The 20,554-nt window shown below is 39.0% G+C and overlaps 1 protein-coding gene across 1 annotated transcript in view; it reads right to left on the reverse strand.

Moving 5' to 3' along the window:
• XPNPEP3 (X-prolyl aminopeptidase 3) overlaps positions 1-20,554 on the reverse strand; it is a 57,335-nt gene that overhangs the window by 11,197 nt on the left and 25,584 nt on the right. The window contains exons 5-6 of the mRNA XM_007453980.1: positions 7,071-7,133; positions 6,111-6,224 (exon numbers count right to left, since the gene is read on the reverse strand). Coding sequence (XP_007454042.1) covers positions 6,111-6,224; positions 7,071-7,133 — 177 coding nt within the window. The remainder of the gene's footprint in view (positions 1-6,110; positions 6,225-7,070; positions 7,134-20,554) is intronic.

Genomic DNA, 20,554 nt, shown 5'->3' on the forward strand with positions numbered 1-20,554 from the left:
CAGCAGGAACAACAAATACCAAATGTAGATCTTCCAGAATTCCACACAATGGAGTTATGAGATACAGAATTGCTATTATGAAATGTTTAAAGGGATAAAAAATGGAATCACAAAGGATAACAAGCAACAAGAGACAATTGAGAATAACTGTGGATTTGAAGGGAACCAAATGGAAATAAAAACAACTGCTGAAATAAAATACTCAGTGTATGGCTGAAGTAGTAGGTTAGACAAATGAAGAGAAAATTTAGTTTCCTGGAAGGCAGACCTACGAAAATCCCCAGAGTATGACACAGACAGACAAGGCAAATGTAAACATGAAAGAAACATTAGCTATTGAAAACAGAAAAGAGGTTTAACATACATCTAACTGAAGACCTTGAAGGAGTGAACAGAGAGAATGTAGGAGAGATGATATCTGGAGAAATAATGTCTGAGAATTTCTTAGAACTGACATCAATCTACAGATTCAGGAAGCAGAGGTATCATAATGAGGACATGTTAAAATAAATTTGTATTTAGATATATAATAAAACTGAGAAATACCAAAGAAAAAGATGTCTTAATGCAGCAAAAGCAAAAAGAAATTTCATAAAGGAATGATAGTTATTATACTTTAAAATCAGCAACACTGAAAGTCAGAAGAAAGGAGTATAATCTATTAAAATTGATGACTGAAAATAACTGTCAATCTAGGATGGTTTTCCTCAGCACAGCCATCTTTCAAGGATGAGAATGAAATAAAGATGTTTTGGCTAAACAAAAGTAGAAAAAGTTTATCAGCTACACACCTTCATCTAAAGGATGTTCTTCAGGTAGAAGGAAGGTGATCCCAGAAAGGCCATCTAAGATGCAAGAAGGAAAGATCAACATGCAGGTAAATCTAAACAAACTCTGTTAGAAGGGGGCTCTGCTTTGACCTATTCCTGACAGCTAGATGTAGCCGTGGTGAGCTCAGAGGCAGAACCACAGGGCAGCCTGCTGTCTCTGACTAGGTCTCTGCCAGATGCCTACCAGCCGGTCCATGACAGAGTCCTTCCAGATGCCCCAACAGTCCTCTGCATTTCTCACGGCTTCTTGATTACCCTACCCGATAAGTTGAAAAGTTTCAGATAACTGAAGCCAGACTATGACCTAGAAGTTTTTGACTATTTTCTCTTATTTCTTATTTAGGTCACTTCATCTAATAATGGCAATATATCTCTCTCCCTGTAAAGCTAGATTTGTGCTTATTCTCTAGTTTTTCAAGGATGAATACTATATTTAGGAATAGGTACACTGGTGGTAAAACTATGAAGAAAAACAAAAAAAATGGTTAAAACAAAAGTCAAGATGGTAGGAGACAGAAAGGGAGATGTGCTTGAGATTGCCCAAGGGACTACTAAGGTATAAGCAATGATCTTCTTATCCTTGATGGTGAATACATGGTTGTTCATTTTATCATTATTATTTTAAACAGTATATTATATTTATTGTTTATAATATATGATAAATTTGTATTTAGAAATATAATAAAACTGAGAAATACCAAAGAAAAAGAAATCTTAATGCAGCAAAAGCAAAATGAAACAGTGGAATATAATGAAAAAAACACATGGAATATAATGAAAGTGAAATATTAATCCTTAAATAATTATAATTAGAACAGAAGAAAGGATGAATATTAATGAGTTTAGGGAATTCCCTGGGGGTCCAGTGGTTAGGACCCGGTGCTTTCACTGCACCCGGGGCCCGGGTTTGATCCCTGGTCCGGGAACTAAGATCCTGTAAGCCATGTGGCATGGCCAGAAAAAAGAGTTTAGCATCTAATTTAAGAAGTTTAGGGCTTCCCTGGTGGCGCAGTGGTTGAGAGTCCGCCTGCAGATGCAGGGAACACGGGTTCGTGCCCCGGTCTGGGAAGATTCCACATGCCGCAGAGTGGCTGGGCCCGTGGGCCATGGCTGCTGAGCCTGCGCGTCTGGAGCCTGTGCTCCACAACGGGAGAGGCCACAACAGTGAGAGGCCCGTGTACCACAAAAAAAAAAAAAAGCTTAAAAAAAGAACAAGAGAATAAACACAAAGAGTAGAAGAGTGAAATTAACAAAGGCCAGGGCACAGTGTGATGAGATAATAAAGACAAAATAGCATTAATGATGTGCAAAGTTTTTTTTTTTAGTCTTTTTATTTATTTATTTTAAAAATTATTATTTATTTATTTATTTAATTTTTGGCTGTGTTGGGTCTTAGTTGGCGGTACACGGGATCATCACTGAGGCATGCAGGAGTGAAGTTGGTTTTAAAAGACTAATAAAAACCCAGAAACCTCTGCTGAGATTTCTTTGCACAGATCTTAAGTATACAGAATTAAGTCTGTTTTGTCAAATGTATACACCCATGTAACCACACCCTCATGGCCTTACCCAGTCAACACCCCATCAGAAGCAACCACTGATCTGATTTCTATCACCATAGATTAGTTTTGCTTATTTCAGAACTTGATATAAATAGAATCATATAGTTTGTAATTTTCTTGTGTCTGGCTTATTTATTCAGTGTAATGCTTTTGGGATCATTCATGCTGTTGGCAGTGCTGTAGTCTGCTCCTTTTTATCTCAAGGATATAGCACATGGTAATTTCCACATCTAATATCCTGGTTATGGACCCCTGGACTATTATGAGTACACTTGCTAACAACATTCTTGTACAAGGCATTTTTTGGACATATGTTTTCATTTTTCTTGGAAAAATACCTAAAAAGAAACTGCTGGTTCACAGAGAATATGTATGTTTACTTTTAAGGAAACTGTCTATTAAGATTTATTACAAAAGGGACTTCCCTGGTGGTGCAGTGGTTAAGAATCTGCCTGCCAGTGCAGGGGACATGGGTTTGAGCCCTGGTCCGGGAAGATCCCACATGCTGTGGTGCAACTAAGCCCGTGAGCCACAACTACTGAGCCTGTGCTCTAGAGCCCACAAGCCACAACTACTGAGCCCTTGTGCCACAACTACTGAAGCCTGCGTGCCTAGAGCCTGTGCTCCACAACAGAAGCCACTGCAGTGAGAAGCACGTGTATCACAACGAAGAGTAACCCCTGCTCGCCACAACTAGAGAAAGCCCACATACAGCAGCAAGGATCCAATGCAGCCAAAAATAAATAAATAAACAAACAAACAAATAAAGATATCAAGAATGTACAAAGGTACATAAAGGGAAAACAAAACAAAACAAAACAAAAGAAAAAAAAGAATGTAAAAGGGTACATTACTACAAACACAAAAGATTAAAATGTAAGATAATACTACAATTTTAAAAACGTAGACAAAATGGTACAAAAATATAATCTACCAAACTGTCTCCGGAAGAATGGAAATATAAACTGATAAAAATACTTCGGAAATGTCTGGCATTTTCTATGAAAGTTGCAAATATGCATATCCTATGACCCAGCAATTCCATTATTAGGTGTCTCTTAGGCAACCTTGATAACTTACATACCATGAATAATGTACAAGAATGTTCACAGAACATTGTTCATAATGGTAAAAACCTGGAGAATATATAAATATCCATCTATGGATATTTATCACATTAAGAAATTCAAACTGAGAAAATTTTATAATATTTATTCATTTAAAAATAACAATAAACCTACTAATTACATGCTAAAATAACATTTTTTTTTTTTTTTTTTGTGGTACGCGGGCCTCTCACTGTTGTGGCCTCGACCGTTGCGGAGCACAGGCTCCGGACGTGCAGGCTCAGCAGCCATGGCTCACGGGCCCAGCCGCTCCGTGGCACGTGGGATCTTCCCGGACCGGGGCACGAACCCGTGTCCCCTGCATCGACAGGTGGACTCTCAACCACTGCGCCACCAGGGAAGCCCTAAAATAACATTTTTAATGAAAATAACTATTTTTCTAAATAAAAATATTTAGTTAGAAAAGTGGCATTGTTTTACATTTTTGAAAATCTCTGTCTAGCATAGACAAATAGAAGACAGCTGGAGTCTCATATTTGCTTCTGCATTCAATTTGGTGGGATATTGCATGTCATAAGGCCTCTGGGATACTTCACAGTACAGTTGAGAGAAAACAAGAGTGAAAAAGAGCACATAATATAATGTCTTAGCATTCTTATGAAAATATATTTAACTTCACAGACCATACTCTACCTGCTATTCTACACTCTAGCAATTACAATGAACAAACTACAGCGGCATACAACAATATACTGCTGTACAAAAGAAGACACAGACATAATATTTCAAATACATAAAGTTCAAACATGACCAAAACCAAACTATATAAACTACTTTATTAATTGTAAAATAAAAAGAAAAGCAAAGACATGATCACCATCAAAATTGGGAGAGTGTTACCCTATCATGGAGAGAGGGAGTTATCACAGGGAGGGAAGGACCACATGGTAGAAAAGCTTCTTGGGGGTGGGGGGGTCACAGTAATGTCCTATTTCAGGGGTTAAGTATTTCCTGTAAAGGGCTAGATAATATTTATTTTGTGGACCGACTGCCTCTGGTGCAACTACTCAACTCTGCCATGGGGTGGGGGTGGGGGTGGGGGTGGGGGAGTGGAAACCACTGTGTTCCAATAAAGCTTTATTTAAAAAACAAAGTGGCAGGCTGGATTTCACCCAGAGGGCTGTAGCTTGCCTACACGTTTTATTTCTTGACCTGGGTAAGGGTCACATGGGTGTTAACTTTATAATTACCCATTAAACTATTCTTTTATGGTTTAAGTACTTTTCCAGTAGTTACATTTTACAATAAGAAATGTAAAATAAATAAATAAAAAGAAAAAGAAAGAAATAGAAAGCCTCAGTATATTAAAGAAATTGAATCATAGTTAAAAATCCCACAAAAGATATCTGGCCCAAATAATTCCACAGGAGAGTCCTACCCAATTTTCAAGAAACATTAATTCAAACCATTTTACAATATTAAAAAATAAACTATTCATTTTATGAGTTTAGTTTGACCTTGAAATGAAAACCATAAAGTCAGTATGAGAAACATTATAAGACAATCTCATTCATGTACACAAATCAGAATATCCTAAACAACACATTAGCAAGTTGAAAGCAGTAATGCCAAAGATAAGAAAAGATGCTTAACTTCACTGGTAATTGAGGTAATGGAAATGAAGACCACAATGAGATACTGTTTTATTCCAACTAAAATGGCAAAAATTAAGAAGTCTGATAATATCAGGGGATGGAAAGGATGTGGTCAACAGAATTATACACTGCTGGTAGGAGTGTAAACAGATATAAATACCTGAGAAAAAATTTGTATTATCTTATCATACTTGAGGTTAAAAGAAAAGTTTGAGTTCCCAAAACCACATATAGCAATATATGATTTTTATATATTTCATAAACAAGCAGAACTAATTAATATTGTTTGGAGAATCATGTCTATGTGATAAAACTATTGAAAAAATCAAGAGAATGACAAACAAAATTTAGGATACTGGTTAGTGACCTTTGGGAGGGAGGCAGTAGGGTGCCACAGCATAAGGGTACACACGCAGATGTAACGTATTAGTAATGTTCTGGCTCTTGAGTTGAGTCGTTGGTTCATGGGTATTCATTAAAAAAAATTATATTGTATAATTTATGTTTGCTATATTTATTTTTTGAATTTACTGTAAATTAAAGTAGCTAATTAAAAATAGACTTAATAAAGGAATACACGATTCTTTACTTGTATAGTCACTTGGGGAGAAAACCATAAAAAATAAGTTCCCTCACAGCTAACAAGATAGTCGTAAAACCTGTCTGCTCCCAAAATATGCTTGGCCCACTGTTGCCACAGGTCCTTAGCAAAGGAGCTTTATCAAGTGAAATGAGCAGAGACTTTAGACTAGAATAGTTGGCTCTACACTAATGAGTTACCTAATTTTTTAGTTTATTTTCCTCATCTATTAAACAGGCATGTTAATAATTGTTCCTATCTCACAGTGCTAATGTGCAGATCAAATGAGATCATGTCTGTAAGGGATTTATAAATAGCAGTTAGTTTGTGAAAGCTGAAGGTTAGGGGACCATGAGGTTAGAGTTTACTAAGGCATCTGGACCCAGAGGAAGCAGCAATGAAGGGGATCTGTGTACCTTGATGCGTTGATTGTTCTTCACATAGTGCAGAGTGTTTGACCGATTACCTCCAGCCACCACAGGTGGGTAGGCTAAGATGTCTGCACCACGGGCCCGGCATTCAAATTCAAACTGCAAAACAACAGCAAAGTACGAATGAAAGTCTGACTGAGATTTCCTCAGGGCAGCCCCAGCACAGGTTCTCTTCAACAGCCCATACCTCCATTCAAGTACTTATCTTAAGTTAACAATGGAAAACTATTCGTCACATCTTTTTAACCAAACTATTATGCTGTAACTTCAGGCCATTTCTTTTATGCTCACCCCAATACTGTTATTCAACTCTATTATTAAATCTGTTCTTTTCTCCTGAGTGCTCTAAATTTCCTGTGATTTTCAAACTGTTAAGTCCAGAAGAGAACATGGAAAACCTATGATTGGGCTGAGTACAGAGAAACGGTCAGATACTTTACACGTTACTATTTGTTTTTTCTTATTTAGATCAACACTGAAATATGGCTTGCATTTTCAACAACAGCTCTAAATTACCAATTTCAACCTTACAAATAGCTACCGACCTACATGCTCTGGAAGTGTGAAAAAGGATGCTAGGCAAATGGTAAATTCTACTAATTTCATGATATCCTAGGATGGAACTGCAGACTGGTTCATATCTGCTACTATCTGCAACACCACCTCAGATTCTTTGCCTTTACATTTACTTAAACAGTATTATTCTTCTTAACTCACACTTGCAAAAGTCTTTCCTTCTTTACCTGTTCTACTTCGCAATTTTCTCCATCTAATTGTAGCTCTACATATTTTAGACTCATCTAATAAATTACCACTGACATTTAAGAACCAAATCCTCTCCACTGATATCTTGCTCACTGCCATGAAAGCCAACTGGATACCATATGCAAATCAATGAAATTACATTTGCATCCAACAAAACTTTTCCAGCCATTTAATGCTCACCTTAGCATAAAGAAAGCCTTCCTCTACAGGGGCTTTACTGGCAAACATGGTCTCTATGAAAGCCTGCAAAAAGAATGAAGAATGAAAAGAACATAGTCTCATTTTAACTACGCTGCTTATTCAAATGTTCAAAATACTGGAGGTCAAATGAAAAGCACACTTCTCCCCAACTTTGTCAACCTGAAGTCATGGCTTTGTGGGCATCATAACACAGATTTCCAAAGGGGAAAATATTGCTTTCAGTAATAGCTGACTGATGACAGACTTAGTGGAAGGGCACCCAACCTACCCACTTAGAATATACATTGTATATTAGAGTAAGCTACATGGAAACACATTTGACATTTACATTACAAAATGCTTCTACAGCCCTGGAATGTATGAAATTGTGGATTGACTGGTCGGGTCTACAGCAAGGTTTCCCAACCCTGGCACTATCAACATTTTGGGCTAGATTATTCTTTCTTTGAGGGCTGTCCTGTTCAATGTAGGATGACAGTAGCATTTCTCAACTGTGATAATCAGATGTTGCCAAACGTCCCCTGGGGGACACAGAACTGCCCTCAGTTGAGAACCACCGGCCTATACTACCAATGTAAGTACTGTAATTCTCTATGTGTCATGTTTTCTACCTTTATAAACATACATGTTTATAATTCACCACTGTATCTTGTTCCAAAAAGGATTCTGATTAGATTACATGGATACATAAAATACAAGATAGCATGAATTCATGGTAGAGTTAAAAAAAAGGCAGGTTTGAGAGGAATGATGCTAAACAAAACAAAACCAAAAAGAGGCATACCATAATGACCTTCACAACTACTATGGCTAATATGGACTGGCCACAGATTAATCTCTGAGTTTTCTAGCAGTCAATGTGAAAAAGGAAACTCTGCCGGCTATATAATTTCCAGTGTCTGTGGGATAAAAACAAACCAGTTGCACGGGAATATGATTATATGATACTACAACTAGAAAGGAATTTCTCTCAAGTTGTTAAATGAAGTAATGAATTGAGGAAGAAATGTTTCTAATAACACTTTTATTATTTTTTTTTTGCTGTACGCGGGCCTCTCACTGTTGTGGCCTCTCCCGTTGCGGAGCATAGGCTCCGGACGCGCAGGCCCAGCGGCCATGGCTCACGGGCCCAGCCGCTCCGCGGCATGTGGGATCTTCCCGGACCAGGGCACGAACCCATGTCCCCTGCATCGGCAGGCAGACTCTCAACCACTGCGCCACCAGGGAAGCCCAATAACACTTCTTAATACAAGGTAACATCATCATAAAGTCCAAGAGAGGAAAAGCAACTGGGATTTAATGGGAATACCTGCATGGCCTGCTGCCTTTTCTCATTCTCATCTTTCTTCAGATGTCTCATCCTCAGAGAGGCCCTTCCTGACCACCCTATATCTAAATTAGCATTTTCCATCACACTTTATCCCCCTCCATTGCTTCATTTTTCCTCACAGTATTTAATTCCAGCTGACTATATATCATATATTTGTTTACTGTCTCTCCTCAGTAATGTATGTGGACTGAGGATAGGGACACAGGGACAGACTGTTTTGCTCACCACTGTATCCTTAGAACCTAAAGCAGTGCCTGCCACCACAGGAGGTACTTAAAATAAATATCTGCTGAATGAATTAGCAATTAAAATTAGGTAGGGACTAATTAGGTGGTCCAGTGGTTAGGACTCCGAGTTTCCACTGCAGGGGGCACGGGTTCAATCCCTGGTTGGAGACAGGGGAACTAAGATCCCATCCCGCAAGCCACGAGGCGCAGCCAAAAGGAAAGAAAATTAAAAAACACGACAGAAAAAAGGAAAAGTGTGGTAGCTCTACTGAGGCTTATACACTTTTTAGAAAAATATTTATTATTTTATTTATTTATTTTGGCTGCGCCAGGTCTTAGTTGTGGCACGTGGGAACTTTGTTGAGGCATGCATGCAGGATCTAATTCCCCGACAAGGGATCCAACCCGGGCCTCCTGCAGTGGGAACATGGAGTCTTACCCACTGGACCCACCAGGGAAGTCTTGAGGCTCATAACTTAAAAGAGTTAAGTCTCTTTATTTCCTTTCAAACTGTTAATGAATAGGACAGAGAATTTTTGAAGTCATGGCCTTTTTACACTGCTATGCAGTCTAAACAAGATAGAAAACTTCCTTTTCCTTCGTAGGTGGTCAAATGCCTGATTTTGCTTTACTTCTTTTTGTAATCAATGTGCTTCCTATGAATCCATTTCTTCACAGATGATTCCAGGTATATATGGTATGTGCTTCATGCCACCTATCCTCACTATATGTGTGATACCTTTTCTGTAAAGACCAAGGGGCAAACTTTATGGCTGCCACTTATTAGGCTGTCTTGTCACAATGTAGCCCACACTCCAAACTAACACTTAACTCTCTTACCTCACTAGGTGCTATTTATTTTTTTTTTAAACTTTATTTATGTATTTACTATTTTTTTAAATTTTATTTATTTTCTGGTTGCGCTGGGTCTTTGTTGCTGTGCGCAGGCTTTCTCTAGTTGCAGTGAGCGGGGGTTACTCTTCATTGTGTTGTGCAGGCTTCTCATTGTGGTGGCTTCTCTTGTTGTGGAGTACGGGCTCTAGGTGTACAGGCTTCAGTAGTTGCAGCGTGTGGGCTCAGTAGTTGTGGCTCATGGGCTTTAGAGCGCAGGCTCAGTAGTTGTGGTGCATGGGGTTAGTTGCTCCGTGGCATGTGGGATCTTCCCAGACCAGGGATCAAACCTGTGTCCCTGCGTTGGCAGGCAGATTCCTAACCACTGCGCTACCAGGGAAGTCCCACTAGGTGCTATTTAAATGTTTGTGTTCTCTTTAAAAATGTAAAATGGGTTTTCTTTGCATTTCACCCTGTGCATCTCATAATCAGAGTACATCATGAATGGATACTGTATAGTTTATGGAGAAGGGAGAGTGGAGAGAAAAAGCATTTCACGAATGATTTCATAAAGGTTTTGTGTGTGTGTCCCCATATGGGTGAGGTTAGAATAAGGAAACTGTGCCACTTGGAAAGGAGGGGAAGGGCACTCAGGGCAGAGGGATGACACAGGACTGTGGCCCATCTCAAAGAGCTCAGGATGGCCAGCACATATGCTGGAACACATATGTCAGCACATATGTCAAGCACATATGGAGGAATAAGAAGAGATGAAGCTGGAAGGGCAGGTAGGAGGGGCCACACCATGAAAGGCCTTGCATGAGCATGTTGAAATGTAATCCTGAAAACAACAAGGAGCCACCCTGTTGTTTAAGTAGGAGAGGGACATCAGATTTATAAAGATCACTCTGCCATGGCAGAGTTATACTCAGGCAATAATGGAAGCAAGTAGACAGCAAAGGGATACTAGGTGTCCCACTGTGCTAGGCATAGGTCAAAATAACACAGCTTGGTATTTAAACCCAGGTCTGTTCTCTACTACACTATTCTGCCTCCCTAGGAGGGCACTTGTGGACTAGTTAATTAGATATAAGGGTTGGGGAGAAGCAATTATCTGGATAATTTCCATATTTCTATCTACGGTTGTTGGGTAAACATTGATATTATTAACCATGAGAAAGAACACAGGAGGAGAGTCAGGTTTGGTGGAGGGAGAGCACAAGTTTAGATACTTACAGGAAATTCAGGGAGAGATGTCTAGGAGGCAGGGTATGCGTTCAGCCACAGGCGAGATCAGACCTGGAGAAAGTCTGACTCCCACCCCACTTTTCCTTCTGCCCAAATATTCTAGCAATTCTCTGTCTGTAAACATTACTTAACTCTAATGGCAAGGTCCTTTACTTATTTTAAAACAAATCAGAGTGCCACACGGTCCAAATGATTAGTATCACATAGGCACAAATTATATTTGGCTTGCTCCCCAAAAGAAGGGAAATTTTTGTTTGGGCTAAGCCACAGAAATATAGCATAACTATTCTTTTTTGCTGTTTTGGGGTTTTTGTTTTTGCTTTTCTTACCATAACTATTCTTAAGGAAACTATTTTGTCCAAATATCCAAAAACCTTACAGAAACATTCTAGATTAGAATTGGGAATACTGAGGGAATAAAAATCACTGACAGCTAGAAATTGTTTATTAAGAAAAATAAGGCCAGGACTTCCCTGGTGGCACAGTGGTTAAGAATCCGCCTGCCAATGCAGGGGACACGGGTTCAATCCCTGGTCCGGGAAGATCCCACATGCCACGGAGCATCTAAGCCCATGCACCATGACTACTGAGCCTGCGCTCTAGAGCCCACGAGCCACAACTACTGAAGTCCATACGCCTAGAGCCTGTGCTCCGCAACAAGAGAAGCCACCGCAATGAGAAGCCTGCACACCGCGATGAAGAGTAGCCCCTGCTCGCCACAACTAGAGAAAGCCCGCAGGCAGCAACAAAGACCCAATGAGCCAAAAATTTAAAAATAAATAAATTAATTAAAAAAATTTAAAAATCCTCTTTGGATTTCTTTTTTTTTTTTTTAACATCTTTATTGGGGTATAATTGCTTTACAATGGTGTGTTAGTTTCTGCTTTATAACAGAGTGAATCAGTTATACATATACATATGTTCCCATATCTCTTCCCTCTTTGTCTCCCTCCCTCCCACCCTCCCCTCTTTGGATTTCTTAAAAAAAAAAAAAAGAAACAAAGAAAAATAAGGCCAAATTCCATCTCCCTGTCTGTTGTCATTACTGAATTGGTAGATAAAGGGAATACCACAGACTTAATACTTCTAAATTTTAGGACAATACTTAAAATAGTCTCTCAGGATAACTATGTGAGGACAAGTGACAGAAGTGTGGGTCAGAATACTCCTAGGTAGATTTAAAACTGATTTTACACCTTATTCAAAGACATCTGATCATTGGACTGATATCAATTCCTCTGGAGCCCTTAATATTATCCCACAGATCTAGTCTTAGTTTTTCTTCCTTATTTTAAAAATCAGTGATTGCAGGAGGACAAAGACATATGCTTATCACATTTATAATTAGCTGTAAGTAGTCTTTGCCGGTCTGCTTGTGGCAAGAGCACTGGACACTGTACTTGAAGGACACTGACAAACTACAGCACAGAGGAGGGTTACCAAAATAAGGGAAAATATGACAAATGAGGAATAGTTAAGGAAAACAAGTCTTCACTTTGGAAAGACTAAGGTAGAATACAGGAAAGCAGCCTTCAAATATGTGTGCTGTTCTTCTGTGAGGTTAATTCCAGCAGGTCTGGAATTAGCTTGAGCTGTTTTGCTAAAGTTCCCACTCAGCACTGATCCTGGTCAAAGTCTGAAATACGCTGGTTAACAGCGTTGAGAAGAGTTTCCAAGCACTTGGTTATCAGCTTGTCAGTACTGATAACAGTGAGATTAATGGTTTGTACTTGGTCTCCCTGGAACCTCTGACAGGCTATGCTGTTTCATAGCAGGAATATGCTAATGTGACCAAAACCCAAAAATCCCTAGCTGAGATTCCACCTGGGGCTCCCTGGTTCCAAGGTGTTCTATGCATGCATCTGTGGTTCCTGAGCCAGAGAAAATGTACCATGTCCGGTCCTAAGGGAGGACAACAGAAATCTGCACCCAGCTTCTCTGGACCTGGCTGTGAGACAGCCATTGGGTGTGACAGGTATTCTGACATTAATGCTGTTGCTATACTGTACCCTTCTTCTGTACTAACTATAAACTTGTAAGCACTGTCATTGAGTCTTCTTTAACAACTGACCTGTTTAACTGCCATTGTTAGTACAGTTGGCATCTAATTCGTTCATTCTTTTTTTAAACCTGAGATGAAATTCACATTACATAAAATTAACCAATAAAAGTGAACAATTCAGTGGCATTTACTATATTCACAATGTTGTGTAGCCATCACCTTTATCTAGTTCAAAAACATTTTCATCACCCCAAAAGAAAATGCCGTACCCACTACACAGTTACTTTCCATATCCCCCTCACCCTAGCCCCTGGCAAGTATCAATCTGCTTTTAGTCTCTATGGATTTACATATTCTGGATATTTCATATAAATGGAATCATACAATATGTGATCTTTTGTGTCTGGCTTGCTTCACTTAGGATAATGGTTTCAAGCTTCATCAATGCTGTGGAATGTATGTCATTTCTTTTTATGGCTGAATAGTATACCACTGTATGTACTGATATATATACTACATTTTGTTATTCCATTCATCCACTGACGGACATGTGAGTTGTCTGCACCTTTTGGCTATCCTGAATAGTGTCTCAATGAACATTTGCGTACAAGTATTTGTTTGAGTACCTGTTTTTAATTCTTTTGGGTATATCCCTAAGAGAAGAACTGTCAGATCATATGATAATTGTCTAATTTTTTCAGGAACCCCCATGTATTTTCCACAGTGACTGAACATTCCCACTGGCAATGTGCAAAGGTTCCAATTTTTCCACATCCTCGCCTACATTTGTTATTTTGTTTGTTCGTTTAGTATTTAATAAGCTATCTTATTGGGTGTGAAGTGGTATCTCATTTAGATTCTGATTTGCATTTCCTAAGTGGCTAATGATATTAAGCATCTTTTCATTGTATATCTTCTTTGGAGAGATGTCTATTCAACTCTTTTGCCCATTTTGTAATTGGGCTGTTTGTGTTTTTGTTTTTCAGTTGCAAGAGTTCTTTACATAGTATTCTGAATACAGACCATTATCAGATTTATGGCTTGAAAATATTTTCTCCCACTCTGTAGGTTGTCTTTTCATTCTCTTGATAATGCCCTCTGACACACAACAGTTTTTAATTTTGATCAAGTCCACTTTATCTGTTTTCTTTTGTTGCTTATTTTCATTTCATATCTAAAACTCCATTGCCAAATTCAAGGTCATAAAGATTCACCCTATGTTTCTGTTAATTTTTTTTTTTTTTTTGTGGTACGCGGGCCCCTCACTGTTGTGGCCTCTCCCGTTGCAGAGCACAGGCTCCGGATGAGCAGGCTCAGCGGCCATGACTCACGGGCCTAGCCGCTCCGCGGCATGTGGGATCTTCCTGGTCCGGGGCACGAACCCGCATCCCCTGCATCGGCAGGTGGACTCTCAACCACTGCGCCACCAGGGAAGCCGTCTGTTAAGTTTTATATAGTTTTAGCTTTTAAGGTTAGGTCTTTGATTTATTTTGAGTTAATTTTTATATATGGTATGAGGTAGGGGTCCAAGATCATTATTTTGCACGTAGATATCCAGTTGTTCCAGCATATCTGAATTATTCTTAAAATATGGTAAAGGTATTTTTTTGAAAGAAAAAGAATGATTCTGATAAAAAGCGTGAAAAAAAGAAAACTATGAGCTTGGATGATTGCCAAGCCACCACTGGTTTAAAGTAGCACTGGCTTTGAAATCAGTGGAATCTGAAAATAACAGAACTTCAACTTTAGCAGCAAGCATAATGGACTAGAAAGGAATTGCAAACTGACAGTGGTCTTGTTAAAAACTCAGTGATATGGTTGCGGCTTTCAGCATTGATCTGAGAAAGTTCAGAATCCTCTTCAGATGAGTTTCACCCACTTTGAGCGGCAGGTAAAGCTCTAACCAAAGGAACCTGGGCCATTGTAATTTTTGATGAACCAGCTAAGCTTGTGATACACACTACAACTAAGATAATTCAGGTAGGGCAAACTGTTTGATGGGGGACAAAAAAAAAATAACGGAAGGGGTTATTCGGTGAAAGAAATGAGCCATTTTTCAGATTTACATGCAACACCCTGATGAACTAAAAGTGGTTCCTAAGAATTTTAGATCAAGGAGCAGTGTCTCTGGCTTTAAACACTGTTGAGTGGAGGGGAATTAGGGCTCACTGTAGCTTCAGAGAAACCCCTGGTTTACCAGAATGCATTAAGGGAGGGGTCCACCATACATATCCAGACATGGGCAATTGCCCTGTTCTCCCTTGTCTTATAAATGGCTGGTGCCTACCGAAGCTGCAGAAATGCTGTAGATGTAGGCAGTATTGCACTGGCTGTATGATAAAGGAAATGAGCACCCTTATGGAATGCCCCTTACTAAATTTATAACAGACACTGTGATAAAGGATGCTCACCAGCAGGGGCTTCATATATGACTTTGCTGTTGTATCTCAGGAGCATATAAACAGGTAGTTTCAGATTTTTTATCTCAACTTCCTCATATGGATAATAAAAAGATAATACGGAGTTTAGGACTTTACAAGAGAAATAAAATCAGTAAGAAAGAGGACACCAAGGGGATGAAGTTGAACCCTTATCTTTTTTTTTGTTGAGTTGTTAAGAGTTCTTTACATATTCTGGATACTAGATCTTTATCGGATATAGGATTTGCAAATATTTTCTCCCATTCCAAAGTTGCCTTTTCACTCTCTTGATAATATTCTTTGATGCACAAAAGGTTTTAATTTTTTTTAAGTTTTTAATTTTGATGAAGCCCAATTTATCTATTTTGTTGTCATTGCTAGTGCTTTTGGTGTCATATCTCTAGGACTCCACTACTAAATCCAAGGTCATGAAGATTCACCCCTATGTTTCTGCTAAGAAACACATACAAAAATTAACTCACAATGGATGAAAGAACTAACCTTACGAGCTAAAACTAATGAAAACTCTTAAAAGAAAACATAGGGCTGAATCTCTATAGCTTTGAATTTGGCAATGGATTTTTAGATATGACAACAAAATAAGCAAAAAAGAAAACTAGATAAATTGGACTTGATCAAAATTAAAAACTGGGGCTTCCCTGGTGGCACAGTGGTTGAGAATCTGCCTGCTAATGCAGGGGACACGGGTTCGAGCCCTGGTCTGGGAAGATCCCACATGCCACGGAGCAACTAGGCCCATGAGCCACAACTACTGAGCCTGTGTGTCTGGAGCCTGTGCTCTGCAACAAGAGAGGCCACGATAGTGAGAGGCCAGTGCACTGCGATGAAGAGTGGCCCCCGCTTGCCACAAGTAGAGAAAGTCCTCACACAGAAACGAAGACCAAACACAGCCAATAAATAAATAAATTTTTTTAAAAAATTAAAAACTGTTGTGTGTCAAAGGGCATTGTCAAGAGAGTGAAAGACAACCTACAGACTGGGAGAAGATATTTGCAAGCCATATATCTGATACTTTACATAGTATTCAGAATACTACGTAAAGAACTCTTACAACTCAAAAACAAAAAGACAAACAGCCCAATTACAAAAAGGGCAAAAGAACTGAAGAGACAGCTCTCCGAAGAAGATATACTAAAATCCAATAAGCACACAAAAAGATGTCCAATACCATGAGTGAGTAGGAAAATGCAAATCAAAACCAAAATGAGATAACATTTCACACCCATTAGGATGGCTATTATCAAAACAAACAAACAAACAAACCCCCCCCCAAAACCTAAAAACAAGTGTTGGTGAGGATGTAGAGAAATTGGAACCCTTGTATATTGTTGGCAGAAGTGTAAAATGGTGAAGCCACATGGTTCCTCAAAAAGTTAAACATAGAATTACCATATGATCCAGCAATCCCACTCTGATGCATATATCCAAGAGAATTTAATGCAATGACTCAAACAGATACTTGTACATCAATGCTCATAGCAGCACTATTCACAATGGGCAAAAGGTAGAAACAACTCAAGTATTCATAAACAGATATATGGATAAATAAAATACAGATACAGGCTATACATACAATGGAATATTATTCAGTCACAAAAAGAAATGAAGTTCTGATATATATATATATATGACATAGATAAATCTTGAAGACATTCTGCTAAATTAAACAAGTCAGACAGGAAAGGGGAAATACTGCATGATTCTACTTATATAAGAAGAATACTTGCCTATTCTTACTTAGAATAGGCAAATTCATAGTAGATTAGAGGTTATAGGGGCTGGGAGAGGGGAAATTGGGAGTTATTGTTTAAAGGTTACAGAGTTTCTGTTTGGGATGATTAAAGAGTTCTGGAAATAGATAATGGTAATGGTTGCAAAACAAAAAATACTTAATACCACTAAATTGTACACTTAAAACGGTTATAATGGTAGCGTGTATTTTACAATAAAAAGTAGCAAATGGAAAGAAAATAAGGGAGCAACAATTCATTTTTTATATCGCTAATTAAAAATGTTATGAAAAGGAAGAAAATGACAGAGTGCCAAACAATGATAATTTTACAGTAAGGTGGAGAACCTGCAACCGCTTGTCCTCAAACTCCTCAGGATATAAAAATCTCAAGACAGATACACTCAATTAATCTGATTTAGAGGAATTTTAGAAAGAGAAAGATTTCAATGAGCCACTATCGTCAGATACCAAAATACTGGATTTCAATATTAAGGCGGTAATGGAAGAAGAAGATTGATATGAAGGCCAAGGTCTCTTGACCCAGTTCCTGGCAGGGGACCTAAGACCTTTTACAAATGTGTAAGTCAATGACTGGAGGTCGAGAAGAAATTCTTTTAGGTCTACTGGATACAGGAGCACAGTGTGCAGTACTGCTCAGGGCTGAAAATAAGCCCCTTAGGGATGACAGAATTAATTCAGGGGGATAAGGGGATGCTACTGTGAAAGGAATAAAAATTAAGGTCTGGGGACTTCCCTGGCAGTCCAGTGGTTAAGACTTCACCTTCCAATGCAGGGGGTGTGGGTTCGACCCCTGGTCGGGGAACTAAGATCCCACATGCCTCGTGGCCAAAAAACCAAAATATAAAACAGAAGTGATACTGTAACAAATTCAATAAAGACTTAAAAAAAAATCAAGGTCTGGTTAAAAGTTGAAATATACGATAAAACAGCATATACTGTGGTATCTCCCTTACCTGAATGTATAACTGATATGGATATAATGTTTGAATGGAAAATCCTCCACCTACTGGGTAATATGAAGAAAAGAATAACTTGGGTCTTCCCTTCATCCAGTACTCACTAGACATGCAACACGGGAGCCTTTAGAATTAACCTAAGCCAACTCAACTAGAAAACTGGAAACACTGGATACCTGGAAGGCAGTACTGCCCTGAATAAAGAAATGTCATATGCAGGTATATTAGTGTCCATAAATTCACTGTACTAGCCCAGTGGCCAATAAGGAAGGCTAATGAACCAGGTCACTAACAGTAGACACAGACTCAGCTGTCCCCAATACACTCCACACTATTCAACTGATACAACAAGCTAAAGGAGACTGGTATCCTGTATCGATCTGGTTAATGCATTTTCCTCATTATCAATCACCAGTGAGAACCTACAACAACTTGCATTCATGTAGAATGGTTTCCAATATACATTTACAGTATTATTTCATGCCAGAAAGCATTCCAACAAGAAGGGCAATGCCCAAAGGAATTCCATCATAAAATGGAAATGAACTATATGGAGTATGTTACCAGGGGATCCATGGGACAGACTCATCATCTTTATGAGCCTTTTTTCCTCAGATCCTTCCTTTTGACCAACTGCCCAAGGATGCCAGGCAATTGGTCTGGTTCACAGATGGTAGTTCAGAACTAAAGGCAATTCTGTATGGAAAGCAGATACTGAGTCCAGCAGAAGGTAACATCCTTATCAAAGAACAAGCTGGTCCACTGAGCTGAATTACATGCTGTATTCCTAGCCATGATAGAAGAAATGGACACAAATAAAAGCCTCACTATTTGGGTAAATACTGACTCCAATGCACTTGAAATTGGTCTAACAATTGGCCATAAATAACTGAATAAGATTCCCACACGTGGGCCACCACTCTATATAAATCTCTATGGAAACTCTGAGGGTAAAACAAAGTAGGCCATGTTGATGCTCACCAAAGAAACCCTATGCCAGGGTTTGAAGGTGACTGGAATCAACTCGTTGATGGCCTAATTTGATCTCCTGAAATGTCAACAAAGGTCCATGAAATGCATGGACATGGAGGAATTCAGGCCAGGCAGATGCACTGGACAATGACATAGATCACTGGCCCCTACTGAAGCTCAAATTGTTAATAAGAATTCTCCTTCTTGGAACAGTACAGTTCCATTTTTCTGTATTTATCCAATCTGTCCCCTTGTAATTGGGATAGACTAGCTCAGTGGCTGGACCGGAAAATTATACTTTAGGGGGGAAAGGTATGAGTTAAAATTAATGATGAATGGAAAGGCAAGGTTGTTGCTGAGGGAAAGGGAGCCAATAAATGAGTGCCACAAAAGGGAAAATCTAACAATTTTGGTGCCTCAAGAGATGCTTAAAGCAAGAGAATAATATTTCTCTTAGCCTTAACTCAGAAGCTCTTGGGTGAAGGGCTCTGATGAAATCTCTTCCTCTTCTGAAGAGCCAAAAAGAGAGCTAGACAATAGCCAACCTAACGAACACACTTCCCAGAGTGATATATGTCCTCAAAATGGATGAAGAGATGGGAGCTCTGTGTTTGACTACGTGAAACAATACAAATGTAGCTAGTTTTTTTGATTCTCATTTCATAGGATGGATCTATTATAGAGGACCTGTGTTGGGAAGAAACCTGTGGGCATATTTAACAGGCTGAACCTGAAAAACAATGATTAATAATAATCTAAATGGACATTATGTAGCCATTAATTGTGATGATGGTTTAAAAAAGGTACCACAATGTGATAGTAGAATGGCATCTACTACATGTCCCATCTGTCATAATAACATTATGTGTAAAAATAGCTATTTGCCCTTTTCTTGTGGGTGAATAGGCATGAAGAGGAGGAGGGACATTTGGGACACTTGGATCACTGATAAAGAAAAAGTTAAAACTTAGTGGGCCTACATTCCTTAGAATTTTGGAATTTGTTGTGGTTGGTTATGGGAAGCGCTACGGAAAACTCAAACCAAAGTCTATTTAAGAGTAGACCAAAGTCAACTCATATGATCTAGGTCTGGAGGAATTACCATTTTGGGGGTATCAAATTTATTTCCTAATTGTACTAAAGCAGTTAGTACTCAATGGCAATGGACACAAATAAAAGTCTCACTATTTGGGTAAATACTGTGTTGGCCCACTCGAAATAAGAGCCTTAGAGGAATTAGGAGCTGGGCTATGAGTAACTGGCCAGGCAGATTTGCTTTTAATGAGGAAAGACCTACAAATGAAAAAGACCTACTAACATGAATAGGGTGCCTTGAAGGCATCCTATTCCAGGAGTAAAGACAAAAGTGGCAAGATACTTGAAGTAATAACACAGTGCTCACAAAATGAATCTTTTAATTACAGCATACACTAAGACAACATGCCCAAATCAACCCAGCAGTGAGAAGGGAACAAGTTTACATGTTAATATAAGCTAGGTTAATAGATACCTTAACTCAAATGGAGTCCAAGGCATCCCAAGCCCTATGGCCAGGAATTCCCATAGCAGAAATCCAGGGTATGCATTTGTGGGAGACTTATGGGCCCTGTAGTCTATGGAAAATATTAACTAGAGGATGCAACCTGTCGAGGTGCTCTTTACCAGCTTCAGCACCCCAGATGAGGGCTAACCATTCTTTCCCT

The sequence above is a fragment of the Lipotes vexillifer genome, unplaced genomic scaffold (assembly GCF_000442215.2).
Source record: "Lipotes vexillifer unplaced genomic scaffold, Lipotes_vexillifer_v1.1 scaffold382, whole genome shotgun sequence".
NCBI lineage: Eukaryota > Metazoa > Chordata > Mammalia > Artiodactyla > Lipotidae > Lipotes > Lipotes vexillifer.